Source organism: Ceratina calcarata, unplaced genomic scaffold, assembly GCF_001652005.2.
Source record: "Ceratina calcarata isolate Rehan_Ccalc_2016 unplaced genomic scaffold, ASM165200v1 scaffold328.2, whole genome shotgun sequence".
Taxonomy (NCBI): domain Eukaryota; kingdom Metazoa; phylum Arthropoda; class Insecta; order Hymenoptera; family Apidae; genus Ceratina; species Ceratina calcarata.
The window spans coordinates 799,188-824,559 of NW_017155517.1; the positions used below are offsets into that span (position 1 = coordinate 799,188).

Below are 25,372 nucleotides of genomic sequence, written 5' to 3' on the forward strand. Positions count from 1 at the left end.
ACTTTAGTGTACTCGGTTGACTGGGTTTGGATTTTTCTTTGGATTCAGCTACTGAAATTGACGGTTTTTCTTTTGACTCATCTGTTTCCTTGCTTTCTGATAGCATTGCTGGAACTTCAATCTCCTGTTCTAATTCTTCGAATTTTTCTATTTTCGGAGAATCGGGAAGTACTTCTTTCTTTTCCTTACTGTTAACTTCAACATTTTTAGATTCTTCTGATTTTACTAAAATCTCTTCTTTGTTTGTTTCGATGGGCATTTTGTAATTTTCTATTGATTTATTTTCAGTCATAGTTTCCTGAGATATTTCTGAATCACATTCAGTTTCAATTTTTTTAACAGTAATTGTTTCTTTCTTTTCCTCAACTTTAGTTATACTGAAATCTTTTTCAGCCTCGGTTTTAACTTCTTGAATTATTGACACTTCCTTAACTACATCAGTTTTGTCATTCTTTTCTTGTGACTTGGGCACAACTTCCTTTATTTCTTTATTTCCTTCTTCCACAGGCAATTTTAAATTTTCTTCCTTTTTCTCTTTCATCGGTGATTTAGATTTTTTTCGTTTGTTCTTCTCTGACCGTTCCTTATTTGACATGATAACCTCGGGTTTTAAATTTTCTTTCTGCGACTCTACTTCAATAATTTTTTCATCTTTAACAGTCTTTTCTCCAACTATTATTTTATCCGTAATCTTAGCCTCCTCCGTTTTCGAGACATTTATTATTTCAGGAGCAGACTTCACGTTTAATTCTTTCTTTGATTTCTTTCCTTTCGTCTTAACTTCTTTCTCTGATTCAGTTATTTTACTCCTTTCTTCTTTCGGCGGGATATCTTTCTCTAAATTACTATCAGTTAGTTTTTTGTCAACAGATTTATCCAGTTGTTCTTCGCATTTTTCTACTATCTCCTCTTTTGTCGTACTTTCCTCTGTTAACGTTTCTGATTTTACTAACTTTAATCTACTTTCTTCACTTGCGGATTCTGTCTTACGATTGAATTCACTGACTACTGTTGTCTGTTCTTTTTCAGTACCTATTTTCGGTGGCACTTCCAATTTCGTTTCTTTTTTCTGCCCCGTAGTGTCTTTCTTTCTCTTTTCCTTTTCCATTATCTTTGATGCCTTTACATCAATCTTTGTCCCAACATCTTTTTTCGGGTCTGATTTGACATCTTTAACGTCTACTTTTTCTTCAGATTGTATTATTTTCTTTTCATCTTTTATTTGGTTCGATTTTTGATCCTTTGATGTTTCCTGTTCTGTTACCTGTTTCTGTTTTTTACCTTTCTTTGATTTCTCCTGTTCTTTACATTTTGGTGATTCATCGGCTTTTTGTTCAACTTTCTCTTTAGACTCACTTCGTGTCTTTTCTTTTGATTGCGTCTTAGTTTCAGTAAGTTTATCGGATTTTATAGGCTCTGTATCTTTGCCTTCAACATTTACGACATTTGTACTTGTCTCTGACTTAACTTCTTTTCTTTCCTGAATTTCTGCAGGTTTCTGGATAGGTTCTGGTTCACTTTCAACTTTCTTTTCCATCTTTGCGTCAGATTTATCTTTTACTGTACCACGTTGCTCTTTCTGCTTCTTCTTCGATATGGATTCCTTCTGAGGCTTGTCCTCCTTCGTTTCAATCTTTTTTGCTTCAGCTACAGTGTCTGTTTTTGTTTCAGGCTTCCTCTCGAGTTCTCCCTTTTGACTCTCAGCCTTCGTTTCCTTTTCTTTAGCAAGCGCCACGATAGTATTATCCTTTTCGTCTTTCTTCACGGTATCTTTCTCACGTTTGGCCTGTTCTTTTTCACCAGATTGGGATGCGATAGACTCTGATACATCTTTATTCTTATCCACTTTTGATTTATTCGACTTCTTCGATTTCGTACTTTTAGTTTCACTTTCTTCTTTGCTTTTATCTGCTGCAGGAACCACGTTACTCTTACCCTGTTCCCTCGACTTATCCCTCTTTTTTTGTTTATCCATATCTTCAATTTCCTTCAAAGCTTTTTCTATTTCATCATCAACCGTCTTTTCAGTCTTTTTCTTCTTCGCCTTCCTTTTCTTCTCCTGTGATCCACTTCTCTGTTGAATATCCTGCTTTTCATCTTGCTTCGCGTCTTTGCTATCTGACTCTTTTTCTTGCTTAATTTCGTCCACTTTTTCTTTTCGAATCTCAACTTCAGTTTTCGAAATCACTTTAGATGCTTTCTGAGAATCCTCTGAAACTGCACGAACTTCATCTTTCATTTCAAGCACCTTCTTTTGCTCGATGTTAGTCTTAACTTTCTCTTTCTGAGGCTTTTCCTTCGATTGTTCGGACCTACGTGCTTTCTTTTCTGGAATCTTCGTCATTGGTGCCTCCTGATGCGTTTTCCTCGTTTCTCTCCGCTTCGAAATGTCCCACGTGCTTTCCTGTTTCGGTTCTTGTTTACTTATCGACGACTCTCTCATCAGTCTCTCCTGAGAAGGACTCATTTCGTGCACCGAGGAAGTCGTTGAATTCACCGGTGACCGCGACCGTTCCTTCGACTGTCTAATAGGCAAACTAGTCGTGGTCGAAGAGAATCTACTAGTAGACGGTACGGGTTTAGAATTCAGTCCCTGAGATAAAATTTGAGCGTAGGAAAATGTTTTGTTTTCAGTAGAGGTAGTATTTATCGATTTACTCTCGGAAATTAAAACAGGTTGTTGCTCGGGTTGTTCTTGTTCCACTGGTTTCTCAGATTCTGATTCCACGGGTTGAGCAATTGGCAATTGAACATTTGCCGGAGTTTGCATAGGCGTTTCTTCGACTACTTGCGAAACAACTGTATTCTTTGACGTATTCTTAAACTTGGATTGGTGCGGTTGTCTATGATGTTTTTGTAACTGATTCTGCTGATAAATTTCTGACTCCGATATATAACTGGGTTGTGTCACGTATTGTTCCAACGGGAAAGCCATTTGGCTATCGGCGTAATGTGGAAGAGCCATTTGCTGAGGAGGCATGTAGACGTAGGAACTCACTGGATAAGCGATTTGAGATCCGATGAATCCAACCAGCTCGGGAATTGCCGGCTGGATATAATTGTACACTTCAGGAACTTGTTGCGCCTGCCCCGTTACGTTCTCGTAATTCACGTATCCTTCCATGCTCTCGTCGGCCCAACTGGGTTGACTTTCAGGAAGTTTTTCAACGGCTACCGCTGACAGTGGCGCGACTTCGGGCAAGGCTTCAGGTGTAACTTCACTAGGTTGCTGTCGGCAGTCTTCTACTACTACTTGTTGACTAGGTTGCTCCGTGAGTTCTGTTACTTGTATCTGTTCCTCTATTTCAACTGTTGGCATCCTGAATTCCGCTTTCTCTTTCTGAACTACTTTCATGGTGGGTGTTTCGATCACAGTTTCCTTAACATCTCTGCTAACTGCTCGAACGTCTTTACTAATCTCGACCGAGGGACTGCGAGAGTTCTGTCGGTTTCCACGAAGAATATCCGCGTACGAAATGGATCCAGGCATCCAAATGGGACTAGCTGATCTGCCCCTCCTCTCCTCTTTCGGCGCTAGCGTGTTCTTAAGTACCATCAGTTCCCTTTTCTGCTCTACCGCTCTGGACACATGTACACTCTCAGTCTCGATAAGTTCTTTGACAGGCTCCTCATCTTTTCTAACAGATACAACTTTTCTTTCCTCTACACCAACAGTTTCCTCGGCTTTTCTACCAGCCCTCCTATGACTCTTCAACTTGGGGTCAACAGAGTCCACCTTAGAAACGTGTCTCCTGGTCTCAGACTCTTTTTGCTCTTCATTTAACCGATTGCTCGGCGGCGTATTATCCTGGATCGGCTCAACGACGGGTTTCTGCGCGTTCGTCGTCCTGGGCAACTGCGCGGTGGGCCTGAGGACCTGAATCGAGAGCGACGTTACCGCCGCGGTCTCATCCCGAGGGTTCCTGAACGGACTGGAACCCCGTGAGGAGGGACTCGTACGACCCGCCGCGATGTCCGCGTACGAAATCTGATTCACCGGCCTCGTCTCGTTGCTCGGTGCATAGTTCGGGTCCACGGCGTATATCTGATCCGTCAGCATCCTAACGCGCTGCTTCCAATCGTCCATCCGTTGCTGCAGGCTCTGCTTTATCCGCCACGGAGGATCAGCCAACGCACAACAATGGAATACACATACGTCAATTTTCTGGGAGTCTCTTTTTTATTGGTTTTTTTTTTTTTATTCGTGGGATTGGAAAAATGTGTTAAAATCGGCTAGGGGGTCGGATGGGATATTTCTTTTGCTTTTTAGTTAATGCTTCGGTTAGATTATAAAGGAACAAACGATCTACTGCAACAAAGTGGACTCTTTATTTTCTTAATCGTTTCAAAATAGTATTCGATAAACGCAAGTCTGCTCTCTATGCCTGGACGAACAACACGTTTAGGAAAAAGTTTGCTCGGTACAATAATAATATAGACGTATACGTAATAATATATGTATATATAAAGTTCGCTAGAAAAAGATCCTGAGGTATTAAAAATTGATTGGCTTCCGTCGGTTAACGAGAACGAACGTCGTCGCTATGTGCTTTGGAGATTCTTCGACCCCTTAAACGTATTCGATAATTCTCATTACTATTTAAATCATAAAAATCTCATCGCGGTAACCAACATTTTTGAACTTATCTCCCGTTCAATGAAGTACTCAGTACTCGAAAATGTAGGATGCTGTGACGTTTAAAGGATTGAAGTTTTGTAATCAAAGAACGGTTTAAACGTCGACGATCGTTTCGTTCAGACGGAGTGCGCGGAACTGCACCGGGTAAGAAAAAGAAACGAATGCGAGGAACGAGACTAATATTAGGCTGGTGCATATGAAACATCGTTCAGTTTCTGGAGCTTGAATTATTCAGTAGAAAATCACCTATCATACTTTGGTCACTATTTTGAATCAAATTAAAAATAAACTAATTTGGCATATATCAATAAAACTTATAGTAAACTTATTATAGTTTCATTAGATATCGTAACATTTTTAATTAGTATGATAATTGCAATAGATTGATTTTATCAAATAGGTTGAAATTAAGCCATCATATTATAAGTTTTATTGCTGCTTATTTTTGATAATGTAATTAAATTTATAACAAAATACATCCGGGATAATGAAATTATGTAATCATTTAGGAATGTGTAAAAATAATTGATAAATCATTTGAATAAAACGTGATATTCTACAGAAACGATATCTGCTGTGTTTGACATTTGATATGCATCAACCCAATATGTGTAGTTGTCACGGAATCGTATTCATCGAACGCCTCTAAGTTAATGGATCACGGATCCAAGGGTTCCGGATCGGGCCTGCCCCGTTGAACGAGCATCTTCGACCTCTCCGTGCGCGCCTGAATTTTGCTCTGCAACGACTTGATCTTTTCACGATAGATCTGTGGCGAAGACAACAACACGCCGAACGATCGAGCGAGATGGACCGAGAGAGGAGAGAGACAGAGATCCAAAGTGAACCAAAAAGTTGCGATGATTGCCGATGGAGAAACGAAACCAGAAAGAACAACGATGACGAAACAGAAACGTGAACGTGGGATGGATGAACGGAACAGATTCGTTTAAAGGGAGAGGCGGGAAAGGGGCGCAGCAAATAAAATATCGTAAATCAAATAGCCGATGCGATGGATTAAACACGATTAAACAAATAAAAGAACAAACAGAGTCGAAGTTAATTAAGAGTAGAATGAGAATTATGAGATCGTGAGCTTGTAGTCTCTCGGAGCGTTGCGTTCTCACAAGTCTCGACGCGCGTAATTTTTCATTGGAGGTCACTTGATTTTCTTGCGTATCTTCCGTTTCCGCTGTCGAGTTATGCGCTTTTTTTCATTTATTCGGAAATCGTTCGGCCGAGCTACTTTTGCAACGACAGAAAACTCGATCGAAAAAGTCTACGGTGTGTGTGACAGACGTTTATATGTACGTGTGGTGGTCGAAAACATTGCAAAACAATCCCTTGTGTAATATACACATATATTCTGTGCGACTACTGAAATTTGATTTCACAGTGCGGTATGATTCCAATTTTCATTAATTGGAACCGTGTTTCTTCATGGGTACACAGTATAGACAAGACGACGAGATAAATGAACGTACAAGAATAGAAAACATTAAAGAAAAGAAAAAACAAGCAAAAAATCAAGTAATCCCCATCACGGAACAACGTATAATGGGTGTGTCATTAAAAGACAGTCGGTGATGTGTAAACACGAACAACGATAGTAGTGGCTAAAACTAGAGAAACAGACGAATAAACGCAGAGACGTGCGTGAACAGCGTACCGACCGATTTTTCGTCTCTTTCCTCGGAAGAGAACAGGTCTGACAAGACTTTCGTCAAGAGCCGTGATACCAACTAATACCGCGTAACAGATGTACCACCATGATGATTATAACTCTCGCGAATATGATCGTTCGTTCACACTTGCGAAAGAACGATCAATTCTCTTCATGTAAAAATGTATGAATTTTTTAATTTCGAAGCGGCACGATGATAGAGAGAAGTGTAGACCGAAAGAAGAGTGACAGAGTAATAAAGAGAGAGGAAATAGTATTGTCAGAATCTCGTTAATGTTATATAAATGGAAATGTTAGATTGTTAAGTGTATACGAGATTGAAAGCTTTGATAACAGGAATCGAAAATAATTATTTTAATGGATATGTATGAGAAATGAAATGTAAGCTAGGGATAGGATTTCAACGGAAACACCTTGATTGAAATCATAATGATGAAAATATAATGACCTCTGTCTCCTAATAAGAAACGATCATCCAAATCATCAAAATGTTTCCAGTTTCGAAGAAATTATTATAAAAACTTTCATTAACCACTTAAATAATGATAATGGTCAATAAAAATTTCTATTTATTCCGATGTTAATTAATGATTAACAAGGCTCGATCGGCGGTTAATTGTTAGTCACTTGAGAAATTAGAGAGAGAGAGCAGGCACGGTGTCTCGAGAGCAGATGTCAGATAGACTACGACTACTATACTTTCGTCCACGTTACGCGATTCGAGAAAGAACAAAATAATTATCGATTCCGCAGGAACTTGAGATCTCGCGATTATATCCTGGTGGTGGTCTTCAGTTGGTATCGAGCAAATGCAAAAAATCAACTTGCTGCTTTTAGCGCACTTGTGCAGGTGGTAGAAAAGATAGGGTAAGATCAAGGCGAACCTACCTGTTGCTCCTGCAATGCCTTCTCCTTGTCGGTGGACAGATACGTGGGGCTCAATACTGTCCTCAATTGCTGCTCCACCTGCATAATCTGTTGCCTCAATTGTTGTATCTCCTGGAACGACAAACAGACGTCAGCCGTATTCCTTTCAAACCACGGACACGATTACTGATCCCTTCATGTTATTAATATAAATTAATTTTACACTTTATGAAATAATTTATACAATTCTGCCTATCTTTCAATGTATGTACAATATGAGTGGAACTACTTAATAAATCTTCATAAATATTTTAATTTCTTTATAATCCGTTCCTATTCTCAATTTAAGTGGATCAGCAATCACGTTTGAAAAGAATACAGCTCTGGGCGAGAATCCTCTAACCTGTTGATATTGATCGATTTGAACTAAACAAGCCTCGAGCGACGTGGTCTGTTCCTTCACGTTTCCGTGAAGGGTGTCCAACTCGGCAAGCAATTCGTCTACCGTCTCGCCGATCCGGCTATCGCCACCGATTCCGGACCGGAAGTGGACCTGGAGCTTTTCCATCGATATGGTGATTTTCGTTTTCTGTATCGCGATATCGCTCAGCATTTTCTCCCGAATGCTGTGCTGATCGCGCAACGGTTTCTTTTTGTTCTGCGGCGACTCGAGGCTCTGTTTCGCTTTCTCGATCCACGTTTTAACTTCCTTTAATTTACGCTCGCACTGCTCCCATTCCTCGCTAGTCTCTTGCAGCAACGCATTCTGAAACGAATGTTCGAACAGTGTTCATCTTACGCACGCATCGCCTACCTACATTCTCTTTAAGCGAGAAAACTAACCCTTTCTAACAGTTGACCTTCGACCTGTACTTTAGCTTCCTCAGCTTCGAGCAATTTTTCAGGCAAATCACCCACGCTGCAAATTTGACCGATACTCTCGAGCTCTTTACCCATGTCGCTCAGATTCTTGTTGATCTGTTTGCAGCTTTTTACGGCTGTCTGCAATACGATGCAGAATTTACGTACTGATTAATTAAGTTATTCGAGGAAAAGTACTTTTGAGTACTTGTTCATTTCTCTTCTGGATGAAATTTAGAAGAACGTGTAATGATCAAAAGCAATATTCAAATGTATACCACAGAGTTTAATGCCTACAGAAAAATTTATTTTTTAAAAGACTCAATTTAATGCTTTAAGTTTATTTTGCAAATCCACGTTCTTTTAATTTTATCCAGTAATCCAGAGAAACCATAACCCAACGGATTATCAATTCGCGTACCGAATATTCGTGCAGCCTCTGCCTAGTCTGCACAAGAGTGCTGAGCTTTAAAGGCTCAATCAGGAACTGTTTCTTCTCCTCGGTCCACGCTTTGACCGCCTCGTACAATGCCAGGAACCTCTGCCAAGCATCGATGGTATCGGCCACCACTTGTTTCCGCTCGTCCAACCAATTTCTGACTTGATTCAACTGTTCGGTTACATTATGAACGGTGCTGTCGATCAATTGTTTCTCTGTCTCGTCCCTCGTATTCTCCGTAATAGTACGGCCGTTTCTCGTTAATCGTTCGAGCTTGTCGGTGATCGTGCCCAGTTCGTCCTGCACCTGTCTCAGCTGCTCCTTAAGCGGCGCAGGTTCTATCGATCGATCCTGCACCTTCAACTCCGCCTGTCTGATCCACGCCTGGACCTCGTCAAGGTCAGTCAAGTAGTCCGACCTGACTGTCCTCGCGCGTTTCTGTTCCCTCTGTTTCTCCTCCATCGCCTGTGCGGTGGCCTCGGCGCAGAGCTCGAGTGCAGTCAAATGTTGGGCAAGATCGCTCGGGACCAGCTGCTGGCTAGCTTGGTACCGCGCCTTAGTGCTTCCTGAGAACTTCTTCGCGTTATCGAGGAGCTGCTCGACGTCGTTTACGAGATCGTCAAGCTCCTCCTCGACGTCGTCCTGATTCGGTCCGAACACGTAAAGGTTCGAGGCGCGTTCGCGCGCCTCGTTCAGACGCTTTCTCAGCTGCTCGATCTCACGCTCGGCGCCTTCGAACGCCTCCAACTCCTCGTCCGCCTTCGTCGATTTCTTCCGCAGGGAGTCGATGAGCCTGCAATTTCATCCAGGACGATATTCTCTGCGTCGTGTGTACGATAATAATATTTTTGTTTTCTTTGGCGTTTCTTCCAAGCCGAGGCAAAGGAATCTTTACATCCTGTTTCTAATCGGACGTGGTTGAAATGTGATTCACGACAACAGATATTGAGATTCAGAAAGTAATGATCTACGATGAAATTAAAAATAATGCAAACTGGATGAAGTATTCGAGTGAATAATAATGTACACTGTCATCTTGTTACAATGATCAACGCATAGTTAGAAATAATGATCGATGAAAACAGTGAAGGTGTGTGACTCTGCATTCAAGTTATCGAAAGGATAGAAATGCACTATTATCACTTGAAATCGTGCTACCTGCACTATCATGTTGCATATAATAGCATATGACATCATGCATAGGATTTGAATGAATATCTATCTTACGCATAATGTCACATGAGAGGAGATAACACGTGATTTCAGAATAACGTGTTTGTACCTCAATTGTATTGTCTCTCGCGGAATTTTATAAAGCCGAGGATCTCAGCTTCGGATACCAACTTACGCTAGTTCCTCCCAACGCACGTTAATAAATGATTAATACTTAACGATGTGCTTTTCGTAAAATTTGTTTACGATGGCACGAGATGCCAACGTGATCGTCGCTACCTTACTAACGGAAAACGATTTGCCCCTTAGCCCCGGTGCGCTGGTGCACAGGCGCAAAAATAGAATTTAGCGTATTCGCGATGGCAACGTGGTCTCCCGATAATGCGTGCCAGCGCGTGACCATGGCGCCGTTTGCGCTTCTAGGGTACAGGTCGACGAAGGAGCGACCGGGACGAAAAGAAAATCGGAGGATTGTCGTATCGGTCCTCGAGGAATTGTCCAAGGCATAGACGAGACGAAATTAGAATCGGAAATACGTGTCGCTGTTTCGTCGGTGGCTGGCTAAGCTCCAGCCTGAGCGGAGGACGCGTCGGCTAAAAGTAGACGAACGTTCACGGTGCGATTGTGTGAGGAACTTGGTTGCTTGTCGAAATCGGAATTATTCTCTTGTTACCGTTAATTCACGTATAAATTGTTATACGTATATTGAGTCGATGCGAGATAGCGAACAAAAAGACCGTGAAATTTCTGTATTACAGCGTTTTGGTCAAACGTAATACACGTAGTATGTAAGAGAATAGATAAATGAAGCATATACAGATGCAATCACATCTTTCTGTCCAAAGTCTTATTGCGCATACACCAAAATATATAAAACAATAAATTGTTCTCTGATTTTTGTTTTTCAAAAATTCTTATTCAGTATCTAATATTACTGCATTATTTAAAACTTTTTGGCAAGGATAGTGAAGATATTTACGACGTATTTGAATGAAGACTATGAATCCCGAACTTGAATGAAAACTGAAGTGAAATTTTTATACACTTTTGTGTAGATAATAAACTTTCATTTCCTTGAAAATTGAAAATTTTCTACTTGGGCAGAAACATTTACTCTGTTCTTTAAGTTTATACAAGCAGATTTTCTGCAAGGGTTCGGACTGTTTGACTTTGTCATGAAAAAATTAATGGTAACCACCTATTGTTTGCGTCTGGTGAATTATGAGTTAAGAGTATTAAGGAATCTTTCAACGGGAGCGCGTGGTGCCAAGTGCCATCGCAAAGATGACAACATCACTATAGGTGTAACGAGCCACGAGGAATGTCGTAACTAGTCATCGTCCCGTTTGGATTCGTTTTTCGTTCGTCCATGTGCATCGTGCTTTTGCGGTGTTTCATCTCGACCAAACAGTGACATCAGCAATAAACTCGGGATTTTGATTAATCACTCAGTCAACTATTGCGACTGTTAATGAAAATCTAAACAGTAATTCAGAACTGTAGAAAACTAGATCATCTCTATAGCTTCTGAATCATCTCAAGTGAAAAGATGATTTGCAAGAAGACATTTAAAAGACTGTTTCAATATTGTCGAAAACTACAGCACTTTTCGAAGTTTCCAACCACCTCAGTGAAACAATGGTTTGCAAAAAGAAATCTTTCAGTATTGTAGAAAACTAAAGTAATCGAGAAATTTGCCAAATGCAATTAAAAAGATTATTTCAGAAAGTAGTCTTGTCCATTCCATGAATATTAATTTACTGTTGATTAAAAAAATAGAAAGAAGTTTCAACCCGGAAACGGGAATTCCGTGCACAGGGAAGGTTCCCGATGTTAATGTCAAGTTTCCTAGACGCGGCGCGTTTCTTTTCGTGCGATGACATCACCGTGGCTAATAATGTACAACGTTAAACACGATTTACTATCACCAGTACAGTGATCGCGATATTTTCAAGATGAAATCTAATAAAATTATGAAACACGTTCCGCTCTGTATCGTTGTTATGAGTAATGCGAAATTAAATGCGAAAATGCGCTGTACACGTTAAGATTAGTCACAGTTATGAAATTCCACCGATTCTAGGCTGGTGCGTATGAAACATCGTTTTGTTTCTGTAGTTTGAACTTCCATATTTTTATCTTATCGTTCGCTATTATGAATCGATTGAAAATGAAATCATTTAACGTCTATGATCATATTTAACTAAACTATCCAATTATAGGCTTTAATCTTTCTCGTTTCTAATAATAAATCTGCGATTGTATTTATAATGCAATCCTTAATGTACAAAGCTATTTGATAATTGTTTAGGTGTAAAAATAATTGATAACGTGTCTCTATAAAATATATGATATTCTACAATTATTTAATTACATTTCATATGCACCAACCTAATACTTTCTTAAACGTTTTATAGTAAATGCAATGTTTCAAAAATCAATTGAATTCGAATATACGTTTGATTTTGAACGTTCTCTTTTCACTGTGTTATGAATTTGATTAAAAAATTTCAAGTTTAACTATGGTTCGCGCGAGAAGTGATCGGTAAAAAGTTGCGGAAGCCACGTGACGCAATCCTTATGCGGGCATGCGACGCGGCCCAATGTGCCCCGTTGACATCGTTCGTCGAGATATTTTCGTAACACAAACCGAAACGATCCACTTTTTCCACGTAGAACACTGAACAAACGATTTACAGTTCGGTTAACAATCTAACAATGATCACTGTACTCAGAACAGTTCTAACACCGGAAGACGCTTCAAAAGATCGTACAAAAATGAGAAGAGAGAAAATTCTCTAAAAATTGTTAACATATATGATTTTCAAAACTAGAATTGAATGTTGAAGAAACGCGTGAAGAAAAGATTTATAATATGATAAGATCTATTTTATAGAAATGAGATCGTACCAAACCGAGCAAAGTCTTCGTGATTGGAACAAATTTCCCGACGAATCTTCTAATTTACCCGGATTCGCTGATCGTTCGATTTTATTCTCCGTCCGTTAAATAATTCAGATCGCGCGAGATATCTGAAAATTCGCCGTGAAATGTAGTATACCGGACAACAGTATGGCGCGGCACCGTCAAGCTAAACAGCAGCGTTCGCGGTTCGAAACGTTATTAGATGATCGTAATAGCGTTAGCTTTGAATTTTCGTCTTGGCGAGCAGCCGCGACGCATGCGGCTTGGGCCTAAGCGGGCGCCAAGTAACGGAAATCGACGACAAGCTGAAAAGCGGCGCACGCTGCGCCCCGTCCGGTGTTCGGTTCCTAAGAATAATATGGCCCACTCCGGCCGTTTCTTCGTCTTCGTCGTTGGGAAAGCGAAGACGAGTTCATTGGCTCCGAAGCTGAAGATCCTCGCTTTTTTCTTAACCTCTTGGCACGTTGAATCGACTATAGAATTGCGATGTGGATCGAAAGGTTGCACGCGATGTTGCAACGTTCTAGTATATAGATCTTGACCCTCTTTCGCTATATTCAAAGTATACAAAGTATACACTTTTCTACGTGGATTTTTGAGACATTTTTCAATTTCAATCTACCTGGCGAATTCAATAGATTTGTAAGAAAAAATTCTATTTTTGTATTATGGAAAACAAACGTGCATAGAGCATAGGATTAAAAAATAAGATATGTCTTCCTGGTGACTGATTAAATTTCATATCGTGCACTGTGCTTCTAATATTTTGTGTATTTTTGCATACTGAATGCATTGTTTAAAATTCGGCACATTTATAGTCCTTGTGAATGTACACAAATCCGCAGTCTATAATCATTTTGATATGTTTTTACTATTGTATATATTAAATAGACGAGGATTGATTATAAATTAATACAATGTTGTGTATGGACGATAAGCATGTTACTAATAGCAAGGCCTTTGGCTTCATTTAAGTCAACGAGATTCTAGATGTAGCGACATACGTACGTATGCAAACTATATCCGAGGCTTACGAGGCTGATTACTTATCAATCAAATAATTATCATTTTTATACACGGTTGTTGTTGAAGGTGAGCAATATAATTATGTGTTTTTTTTAGCATTAATTCGTGAAGTAGATAAAGCGAATGACTGAATGAAATGTTAAATAACAAGAATGAATAATTACAACGAAATGAACGCTGATGCTACTACTTAATAAAATTATACAATATGAAATCTTACTGTCAATTAATTTAATATCCTATCTTTTAATCTAATCTAATCTTGCTAGAATTACTATAAAATATTTTTATAACCAAATATTGTTGATGATGATACTAAATATTGTCTATGATGTGCTATTCCGATATACTTGCAAAAAATTCAAAACGTACGGTCTCCTTTTTATTCTTATTGAACAACATTTTTAGTATGTTGATCGAACAGCATCGAGAACTATATAAAAATATCATAATTCAAAAAACTCAGCAATCACTGGCACACAATTTTTCGACGCGACGACGCACAGACTTCTTTAGCAACATTTCACCGACAGACACGTGCGACTACGGTTCGTTCGTGTCAGTATCGATTGATGATAGAGAGAGAGTGGCTACAAGGCCCAACACCACGGTCATAATATTTAAGCCAATAAATGTGCGCAATCCCTGCTAACCCAATAAACCTTCTAAAAAGAAAAAAACGCCCGTGAAAATCATGTTACGTACTGTCAATCGACATGCCGCGGTCGTTGCCGACAAGGTGTCAACGCGCTATCCGCCCTAGTGCGCTTGCACAATCTGACAGCAGAGTCCTTTATCAGAATAATTTGCACTTTAAGTCACGAATAATATCAAACAGGATCAAAAACGAATAAAATAACTCGTACAAAATGCACGAAACACTCTATTAAACTGACACTGATTTTCTTTTTAAATCACTATCAATTTGTTTCCTTTAATTTTATCATCAGGATCACGCGAATCGCGATTTTTTTAATGATTTTATTATACAATCTCACAAGATTTAACGGCATTCAAGATTTTCATAAAATTGCAATCAGGTAATCTGCTGTAATCAAATCAGCTGTAGCACTCGTTATCGCATAGAAATAGACTTGTCACACTCGATTTAATTAAAAGCTTCCGCGGCTACTGAACGATCACCGTCGGTTGCTCGCGTGCGACTTGCCGTAATCGGCACCCGGCGATTGTTTAATAAGCGTCCGGCTACAGGACACGCGCACACGATGACAAAGTCTCCGTCTCCGTCATACTTTATTTCCAGTGCTCGGCGCGCCGCGTACGAAGAGTGACTGGCGTACGAAACCCGGACCGCGGTTATTACGGCATGGAATTCAGAAGCGGGCCAACGTGTCTGCCTTCCTTTACTTTTCTTCGTACAGATCTATATTTAGTGTAGGATTCGATCGGGAACCGGCCCTGGCGCGATATTCGTGTTCCGAAGGGTTGCAACCCCTTCCGCAAACGAGACCACCCAGTGGCAGTAGCGTGAGAACCCGTGTTCTCTCACTTTTGACTGGCGTCGCACATTGGGCTAAACGGTAAATGTATAAATAGAGGCCAACTTCATCGATTTCAAGGATTACTTTATATTTTGTTAGGCACGTGACTCTAAACAAATTTTTCCTCTACGAAAATTGGTAGCCGATCTGTAGTTTATGAGATATTTCTGAAAAACTGTTGCTACTACTGTACAGACTCTGGTTTCGTGTAATGATATACATCAAACATATTTACGTTTCATGGAGAGATCATACATACGATGATGGCAATCGTAATTTTATATTCGTATACATATGTATACGTACATGTAGTATCTACTGTGCCAATGGCCTCATGAAATGCTTCGCGATTTTGTAACACAACTCTACATATCACAAGATCTATAAGAAGTGATCATATTAAGAGAACTTTTATAGATAAGATAGATATTTTATATTAAGAGAAAAATTTTATTTTGAAATTTCAAAATAAACTTCAAATTCTCTAACACGCCCTGTTTAAAATGCTTCAAGAACTGTCGGGGTGTCTGGTTTCTGTCAAAGTTTCTAAAATTTTTACATAAACTTCATCAGTTTAGACCACTGCGCATCATTCCTCACGTGATGATCGCCGAATCGATGGGAATGCGGAGAGCCACCGCTGTTGCAATGACCTAATGCCCGATCGATTAATGACCCGACACGGCTCGACGCGGTTTGGCGGTGTGTATTACACGCGAATTGTGCAATCCACTGAAACGGCTGTTTACAAACAGTGACGGTCGAAATAGATTCTGTGCCTGTGATAGATGAGGCTTTGAAGAATAGATGTATTCCTGAATCTTCATCAAAGACAATATTCATTCATATGCACAATAATTTTATGTTATCATTAAGGAACTAGTATTTCATTACTTCAGACTTCAATTTACCTTACAATTAAACATGTATGTCATAAGATTCTCATTCGATAAATGTTTAATGAGAGGATTTGGTAATGACAGACTGCAATTGAAAATGGACAGTTAGTAACTAATTCAACTACTTATTTCAATAATCACGTTCTAACTTCAATATTATTTTCATATTATGAGTATGTGCATAAAAGTGTATGAATAACTTAGATTGTCGAGTCGATAGGATTGGCATCTTTGATCAGTATATCATAATTAATTTCTAGATATTAATTAACTCGACGCAGTGAATAAATATCGAGTCACATGGTACACGATTGTGTATACAAGGTTTAATTACGTCATGAAACCAATTTGGGTATGATGGAATCGCGAAAAGATGCGTAATGCATGCTAAATCGATATATGTCGTAATACATAAGGAATCTACTCTTGTCTAGAAACTTAACGCTTCGGTTTACATATATCTCTTACTTAACTTCCACGAAAAACAACCTTTGACATTTGAAAACAGACGTCTCGAAATCATCTCGAGTGTTTAACTACGAATCGAAAACGGCGTGCGCAAGATGAACGGACATTTTATATATAAATGCGAGATAGCGATTAATGTACTGAAACGAACGGCTGCAAATAATAAATAAATAGTCCTGGAAAGAATATTGCGGTAGAAAGAACGTAAATATTTCATGATCAAATTATACAAAATCGATGAGTAGAGAGCCTGAAACAAAACAAGTGAAAAGGTGGAGGAAGCGGACATTACCGCCCCAACCGAAGGGGCCGGTAATTTGCATAAGCAAACACGCACGTGCACATGCATTGAAATCGCACACAAGCGCGCCGTTGATGATCCCACGATGCGGCGATACGTTAAATTATAATTGTTTCCTTCTTGATAAAATTTCAATATACTTGCTAACTCATTGAATTAAAAAAAAGAATGACGATGAAGTAAATTGAATTAAAATATAATTGAATCATTCATTTTTCGAGAATATAGGAATGTATAATTCTAACAATTAAGCTATTTTTCTTATAAAAAAATGTTCTAGGATAGATGAAACAGCCTTGTAATAATACTGTAAATATATGACTTAAAACATGGAAATACGTATAGTGAATTCCCTCGACTTCAAAAGAAACGCGGTTGTAATTTTTCCGGCAGCGCTTTCACAAATACAGCAACAAGAAAAACAATGCATTTTTGACTCACGCTTCGACGGAATTCTGCAGTTTGTCCAGTTTCTCCTCGAGGGCATGCGCTGGTGCCTCCGTGAATGCTGCCAAGTAAGCTAGAACAGGTGCTGATAGGTCTCTCACTTCCTCTGCCATCGGTTTCAATTTCTCGGCCTCCGCTACCAACTCCTGTACGTAATAAATAGCAAACACGAAATTAGTAATCTGTAAGCAATGTGCACTACGAATTATTGCTTTATAGTTATTACAATTTTAAATAATGTACTATAAAGGAATAAAATTTGGTTATTCGGAATAAATTTCGGCTCCGTGCATAAATTCATGAATATTATCGTTATTTGATCCACTGCATCTTTTATAATTAGATATAGTACATCACTCACATGTAAAGATTTGATGGTGTCGTGTAAGTGTTGCTTCGAACGGACCACCGTGTCCAGAAGTTTACTTTTCTCTTCAGTAGCGTTTACTCGTGTCTCAATCGTGGACCATTGCGTCTCGAGACCTTCCCAATGTTTGGAGAGCGCCTCTAAAGCATCCCTGCGACCTTCCAACCCGGAGACCAATTCCTTCCATTCTGTATTGATCTCGGAGATTTGTGTCTCTATCGTCTTCTTGTTATCGGCATCGGCCAACCGCAGGACCTCGCGACTACGTTCAACTAGCAAATCCAATTCGAATTGTTGATTCTGTAACAAAAACAACACAAAATAATTTTTGTATACATTTCATTTCTTCATTAACGAAATTTTATCTTCTTGTTAGACAGCGGATTTTTATGTAATTTGTTATAATTGCATAAAACGGATTTTTACGAATTTGTTATAATTGCATAAAAATCCATGATCTACTTATTACGAAGTGAATGAAGGATACAAGTTAATAGCTGCTCGAGGAGATTGCAAATGTCCTCGTTGCATGACTAAAGGAAATCAGGATTGTTTGCTTACCTGTATATCATTGAGGGCGTGCGTGATCTTCTGGATATTAAACTGTAATCCAGCTAAAGTCGTGACAGGCTCATCAGTGAATCTTGTCCTCGCAATAACAGCCCGCACGCGTTCCAAAGTTTGCGTGTAGTCCTTCCAAGTTTCAGCACCCTGTTCCAGTCTGGCGCGCTGTGATTTCGCCGTATTCAAAGTGTTCTTCAATAACTGCGTATGCTGTTGTTGCTCGGCGCTCAGTTCCTCTTGTTCGGACGTACTCAAAGACGGCCATATTTTATCGGCCGCCTGTTGAATCTGTTGGGACACCAATTCACGAATTGTAGGCTCGCTGCTGAAATAAATCTGTAACAAAATGTACAATCTCATGTTAAAAGATAGTATCTACTATAAAAAATAGATATAATATGCTTTTGGAATATATCTAAACTGAATACAAACCTTGTGCTCCTCGAGATCGCTCAGGATATTTTCAAAGTCGAGTCCGTCTTTGTCACTTTCCAGTCGAATTTCCGCCTCGCGAACCCAACTCCGAAGTTTCTCGGTTAGAGCTGCGTATTCTTGTCTCAATTTCATGTTGCTTTCTAAATAATTGCCACGTTCCTCCATTTCTCTGGGCAGGGACGTCAACAGGGACATAGCTTCGCTGAGCATTTCCTTCAACGATCCGGGCATACCTTCTTCGTGAGGGACTGAGTTCTTCAAGTTTCTAATTCTGTCAAGATGCTCGTTGACAGCCTCGCAAAGCTCGTTGTGCTTCTTAAGCTCGGCTTCTACGCTGACCGGATCTCTCTCTAAAAGCGGTCTGGACTTCACTTCCTTCTCTTTGTCCTCCAGCCAGTCAAAGATCTCAGCCAATTCGTTAGCGAGCCTCTTGTGCTCGGCTGCAGCCAACTCATGTTGCTCCCTTTGGGTCTCCACGGCTCTTCGCAAAGCTTGCAGTTGCTGCTTCAGCGCTTGCAGTTGCTCTGTTATGTTGTTCTTGTCCACGGTTGAACCCTCCGCAGCAATTTGTTGTCCTTTATCTGTTGCACTGGCCAAGAGAGCTTCGCATTCTTGGATTTTCAAAATAGCGTCGTCGTACCTGGTTGAAAGTAATAAAAAATATTTAAGACCTGTGCAATTTGGTTCGTGCATTTTGTTTTTATTAACTCTTGTAGTAATTGTATTTTAAGTATACACTGAATGAACAAAATGATTTAAAACGTGTTTCTATCTTTAATTTGGTCTATAATATTAGACGATGAAATAAAACAGAATAGATTTGCTGTTTCTACTTAAAAGTGTAACACAGCTTCCTAATTTTTAAATTTATAACATCAGTATAAATTAATTTAATTGACAAATACCTTTTGATTTTTTCTTCTATAGTTTGCCCAGAATTTTCAATGTCACGGATGATCTCCGTATACTTGGCAATGAAAGTGGTAATTTCAGTGATCAGAGCAATGAATTGCTGTCGCAACAGGAGCAGCTGTCGAAGTTTCGAAATTTGGGACTCTATGGCTTTTATAAGATCATCTTGCTGAGTCAATACCCCGTGAAGATCAGCGACGTTCACAGACTGTAGATCGGACAGTTTCCCTTTGTTCTCCTTCAGATCGTTCAAGATCTTTTCATAAGCGTCTAGCATTGCTTCTACGTCTTCAACGCGGGAACCAATCGGTTTATTCAGTTCATGAAGTTCCTTTTGTACGTCTGTCATATATTGAACGGCTTCGGCTACTCGTGCCAAAGATTCTTCAGCTTCGTCGATGCTCTTTTGGAGCGCCAGCGCTCTTTCGTTTATGATGCCGGCCACTCTTCCGTGAGCTTCTTTCATATTTTGCAGTTGTTCATTTAGTTCCATCTTGTCAGCGTCGCTCACGGTTGGAAGAATCGACTTTCCTTGTTGCAATAGTTTTTCGATGTCGTCTGCGTAATCCTTCGCTTCTTTCTTTAGACGAGCGTACTTGAGAAATGAATAAAAGTTTTTAAAAAAAGGAAAAATAATTTTGCAGAAAACTAGAATTATAGAAATTTTCCAAGTATTCGATGCATAAAAGATAACGGTTTTTAACCAGAAAGCCTTGTGCTTAATCAATTAAATTTTTTTTATTCGTTTGAAAAGTTTATAATAAACATACCTTTGAAAGTTGTTCCCGTAGAATATCGATGCTGGAAGTTCTTACATCCGAGGACGTAGCCACCTCAGCTTCGTTGATCCATCTCTGACACTTATCCATTTCGCTTTCGAAAGCCTTTCTTCCCTGGAGAAGATCCGCCAACGCCGCCTGTTTCTCCTTTGCCTCGCTTTTCAATTCCTCGTAATCTTTGTTCATTTCGTCTAAAATTTTCGCCAATCTTGCCCGATCTTCTTCGTTACACTCCTTCAACAAATTGTGTCCTTGCTTCAATATGTCGTTTAGATCCTTCTCGCTGAAGGAATCGATGTCCGCTTTCAGTTCACCGTGCTGCACGATATCCTGTTCGACTTTCGACGCTTTCAGCGGCAGATAGCCGCTCAGTTTCTTTAGATTGTTACTCTTGGATTTGATCCAAGCACGAGCTTTTTCCAAATCCGCTTCGAATCTGCGACGAGCTTCGGTTGCGGCCGTGGCACTGGAAATTCCTTCCGTCAAAATGGTGCAGAGCTGCGCTTGTTCACCGCGCAAAGCTTTCGTCTCATTTTCCAGTTGCTGCTGCTCGTTGCTCTCCAATTCGTTCTGCATGTTTCCCACTCGCTTTTCCAACGTATCGATCACCATCTGCTTCCCTTCCGCTTCTTTCAGCATTGCCTAAAGGTTTGAAGATTCTTATGAAATAATTACAGTACGAATATGAATTGATAATATTATGAAAAGCAGAAATGATTAATACCGACATGTCATACGAATCAATCTAATATATTATTTTGTATTAAAATACCTTCAAAGCCAGAAGTCTCTCTTCCGCCTGTTTGCTGTCGTACCCAACGGGCTCAGAAATTTGAGCTTGCTCCTTCTTCTGCTGAATCCATTGTCGATTTTCTTCAATCTCTTGTCTGGCCGCTTCGATACCCTGAGCAGTCATATCCAACACTTGCGCTTTCCTTTGCAGCTTCTTTGCTATATCGGAATACCGTCTCTCCACAGATTTGATCTGCTCTTCTATCTGCTGCGAATCTAAGTTGCTCACAGAGTCCATCACCTGGTCACCCAAACTCTTTACCTCGCCCAATTTTGCCGGTCCTTGAGATTCAAACTCCGTGCTGATCTCTTTGACGCTTGCTATCTTCTGTCCAATAGTTTGTCCATTTCCTTTCTCGATAACGTCGACTTTCTTTGACAACGCGTCCAACCAGGATTGCATACTCTGCACCTGGTTTCTGTACTTCTGAATCAGATCCTGAGCAGCCTGTTTCCCACTGATGGCATCTGTCAACTCCGCTTCTAATTTGTTCAATCCCTCCTCGATATCCTGATCATCCTCGTGAAGAGACAACTCCGTCAACGCGTGAGTTCTTCGTTCTCCGACGTTACTAAGCAAATCGTTCATCGCTTGCAGCTCGGCATGGGCAGCTTCGGATCGCAATTTAGCAGGTCGCGACTTCCATTCGGCGCACAGGGCTCTCTGCTGATTTATCCAAGTGCGAAGAGCATTCTTTTGTCGAGTTTGCTCTTCCAGTTCATTCAGAGCTTTGGTCACGTTCATCAGGTGTCCTTGCGCCTATTACAAAAGGTATTCTTATTCGCACACTGTTGATATTACGCACTTATACAAAAATGGGCAAGTTAAAAAACGCATGCCATGTATAAAAATATAAAAGACATTAACAGGTGAGTGCATATGTAGCGTTCAAATGATAAAAGAGATGTCTACCTAAACGCGAATATTTTAGTTAGTATAAAAGTCAATATATTAAATTGTAATAATATTTTGTATTAGTTAATTAATATCTATAGCACAGTACCTGATCAATCAACTCTTCAAGTTTGTTTCGCACTTCAACTTCCCTCGCTGGGATCTGCACAGGTGGAGCGTCCAAGGGACTCCCAGGCCGCGAAACGCAAGCAACAGCTGCTTCACACGCTTCCACGGCCAAAGCGAGTCTGGTCTTCTCGCCTTGAAGCTTGTTATGCAACGTGCGCGCATTTTCGAACCTCTGCTTCGCAGCTTCGAGGGTGTCTATCGGTGCTTCAATTTCCTGGGCTATTTCCGGTTCGTACGCGTCCAGGTTTTTCATGATGCTTTCTAGAGTGTTCTCGTATTCTTGGAATTTCACTAAAGACTCCGCCAAACGTTTTTTAATTTGCAACGCGGTGTTCAATAAAGAATTGTAACTCTCTTGTACATTTTGTAGTTGAGTCTCAATCACATTCTTAATCTCAGGATTAATGGTCATGTAGCGGCCGATTTGTCCATTGCCCTTTAATTTCAGATCATCCAGTACGCTGGTGTAATTTTCAATGTCAGTCAGTAGACTCTCGTGTTGGGTAATCTGAGACACTGTTTGTTCTTTGTTCGTGATGTACAGCGAATTGTGGGCCATCAGTTGAAACGAGATCTGCAGCAACCACTTCTCGGTTTCCTGCAACGCTGCGTGATAAGCATTGTACTCCTGCATCTCGTTTTCTATCAGTTTCTTCCTCTCGTTTACATTCTCGCTTAAATTCTGCCAGCGTTTCAATAACTCCCGCGTTCGTTCCAGCGGCGTATTCTTCTTCGCCAGCTTGGCCAATTCGCTAGACTCTGCCATCAAATGGTCCAATTCAGTTTTCTTCCCGCGAACTTCCTCTTGAATATGTTTGTAACGTTCCAGCATGGTTTTCATATCGCCGAATTCTCCTTTCGTGTCTGGGATTTCTTCTATAGTCTTCTCGGCTTCCTCTAGCCAAAGCTTCATCTTTCCGTGAGCTTCAGTGTGATCGTCCCAGCGAGTCAACAATGATTTCAGCTGGGCTTGGACCGTGTTCAAATCTATGCTCAATTGTTCCCAGCTGGAAAGAAGTCCGGCCATGTCTGACCTCAACTGTTCTTGCTGCTCCGGCACTGCGGTGTCTATCGCTTTCGTAAAAGCGTTTTGCAATGTTGATAATAAATGTTGGCCCTCGGTGATTCTCGTTGCGACGATCTGTAATAAAATATTAATTATTATTAAATAAGGATTGGAAATAAAGATTTCTTAATTTGAATAAAACATACTTTGATGGTTTCCAATTTATCCTTGGCCCACTCGGCGTCACCGACACCCATGCAATCTTGTACCGAGCCTCGAGCAATACGCAACCAATCTTCCATTTCCTTTTTCGCCTTCAAGAATTCTGTATGATCGGACAGGTTCTTCTCCACTTTGGAAACCAGACCTTGCATGTCCGTCAACAGAGACGTGTACGCTGATTGCAGTTGCACAGTCTTATCGCGAGCCCAACTGCATGCACTCATTTCCAGCAAGGCTTCGCATTTGTCGTTCAAATCTTCGAGAACAGGTTTTTGTTGAATGGCCTCTTCAACTAAACTCTTGCAACGCACTAGATCCTCCGGCGTCTTGTTCTCCTTTGATTGTTCGTCATTCACCTTCTTTTGGAAATGATCTATCCATCTTTTCATGCTGTCCAAAGCTGCTGTGAATTGAGACCAGCTGGAGATACAATTGGACAAAGTCTTCTGAGATTCGTGACACTGCGTTTGCAACGACTTCCAATTTGCTTGCAGTTGTTTCACGTCCTGTCTTATGGCTTCCTGACCTTCCGGACCAGTGCACGCGATTACTCCGTCGCTGAGCTGGATCACTCGCGAGATCAAAGTCTCCCCTTTTGGCAAAGAGGCGATGATTTGGTTCACTTTGTTCTCGCGTTCGATGATTCGCTCCTTCTCGCCGTGGGTGTCGCAGTTTTGTTGGAGTTCCAGTTTCGTATGACGTACCCAATCGGCTGCCTCGTTGTGCGCCTTTTGGAACTTCTCGTGGTCGTTCACCTGTTCTTCTAGGTTCTATAATAATAAGTGAGGACATGAGATTGTATAAAAGAGGACGTGGGATCGTGTTAAAATATTCTACATCTGACACGTTACGTATTGAAGAAAATGATATTTTATATGTATCAGACTGATAATTTGAAAAATGCATACCTTAATTTTTTCGGCGATCAACTTGGTCAACTCATCGTACTTTGCGATAGTGGATTGATAAGGACCAACCGGTATACTAGAATCTTCAGCCAAACGAGCTTTTAAGCGGTCCACGGTTTCCCCGTGTCCTTGGATGTCCCTCTGAACCGTCTTATACTTCTCTAATACCGCTCGTTTCTCGCTTAGATCATTTTTATACATTTCACCCGGTTGAATCTTGCTCTCGATCTCCTCGATCCAATCGGTGGTGAGTCTATGAATCTTATTCAACTCTTCGAGGGCACTCGCCCTTGCAGAAAGTTTCTGTCTTATATCTTCCACGTTGACCAGCAATTTTTCGAACTCCGTTTTCAAGTTCTCCGTGTCTTCTTGGATCTTCGCCGCACCGTTCTGCTCCGTGTTCATGATTACCTTTTCCTTTAATTCGAGAGCGTAGCGCAGCTTGTTCTGACCTTGTTCCAGAGTCTGCCTAATAGCCTTGCAGGTCTGAAGTTTGTTATTTACTTCGGTTAAAGTGCTCGGAACTTCTTTGCATTCGCCTAATTTATCGCGTGTTCGGTCTATCCAGTCCTGGCATTCTTGATACAGCGTATTATGCTGTTGGTGCTCCTAAAAATTGAATCACACGAGTTACATTATAAAGTAGATATTGATACAGATGACAAACTTGACATATATCATTTTAACATAATAAAATGACAATATGTGAAATATCATGATTTTTACAGTCAAATAGACGTTGAAAATCGTACCTGATAATGTAATTCTAGGCGTCTCATTATTTCTTTAGCCATTGACAGGAGCGCGTTGTACTTGGTCGTTAATTGGGTAACAGCGTTCGAAATCCTGGTATCCGCGCAGGTTTCTAGCAACATCTGCGCTTTCATGTTCAGTCGATCAAGCTCCTTCTGCCAGTCGAACAACGTCTGAAGGTGAATTTGAAATTGTTCCAGGACATTCTTCTTCTCTTCCAAACTGTCCTGCAGTTTATTGAACGACTGCACGAGCTGTTCAGTCTGCGTGAGCCATTCGGTAGCTTCAGAGAATTGGTCTTCGTACTCTGTCCATTTCACGATGCCTACTTCCAGCAAGGTCTTCGTATTGTTCAGTGAGTCCCTAAAGCGAAACAGAA

General features: G+C 40.4%; 1 protein-coding gene across 7 annotated transcripts in view; it reads right to left on the reverse strand.

Moving 5' to 3' along the window:
* The window catches only part of Msp300 (Muscle-specific protein 300 kDa), an 87,877-nt gene that overhangs the window by 44,045 nt on the left and 18,460 nt on the right, over positions 1-25,372 (reverse strand). For 5 of the 7 annotated variants that reach the window (XM_026813314.1, XM_026813316.1, XM_026813317.1 and 2 more), the window contains 15 exons: positions 24,993-25,356; positions 24,241-24,849; positions 23,317-24,102; positions 22,085-23,245; positions 21,061-21,840; positions 20,280-20,930; positions 19,503-20,104; positions 18,595-19,237; positions 18,160-18,498; positions 17,593-17,898; positions 17,226-17,377; positions 8,473-9,283; positions 8,034-8,192; positions 7,594-7,956; positions 7,212-7,322 (listed from right to left, as the gene is read on the reverse strand). In XM_026813314.1, the coding sequence (XP_026669115.1) occupies positions 7,212-7,322; positions 7,594-7,956; positions 8,034-8,192; positions 8,473-9,283; positions 17,226-17,377; positions 17,593-17,898; positions 18,160-18,498; positions 18,595-19,237; positions 19,503-20,104; positions 20,280-20,930; positions 21,061-21,840; positions 22,085-23,245; positions 23,317-24,102; positions 24,241-24,849; positions 24,993-25,356 (7,837 nt within the window). Of the gene's footprint in view, positions 1-4,305; positions 5,409-7,211; positions 7,323-7,593; positions 7,957-8,033; positions 8,193-8,472; positions 9,284-17,225; positions 17,378-17,592; positions 17,899-18,159; positions 18,499-18,594; positions 19,238-19,502; positions 20,105-20,279; positions 20,931-21,060; positions 21,841-22,084; positions 23,246-23,316; positions 24,103-24,240; positions 24,850-24,992; positions 25,357-25,372 lie in introns of those variants that run through there. The other 2 variants (XM_026813319.1, XM_026813320.1) reach the window with 1 other exon arrangement.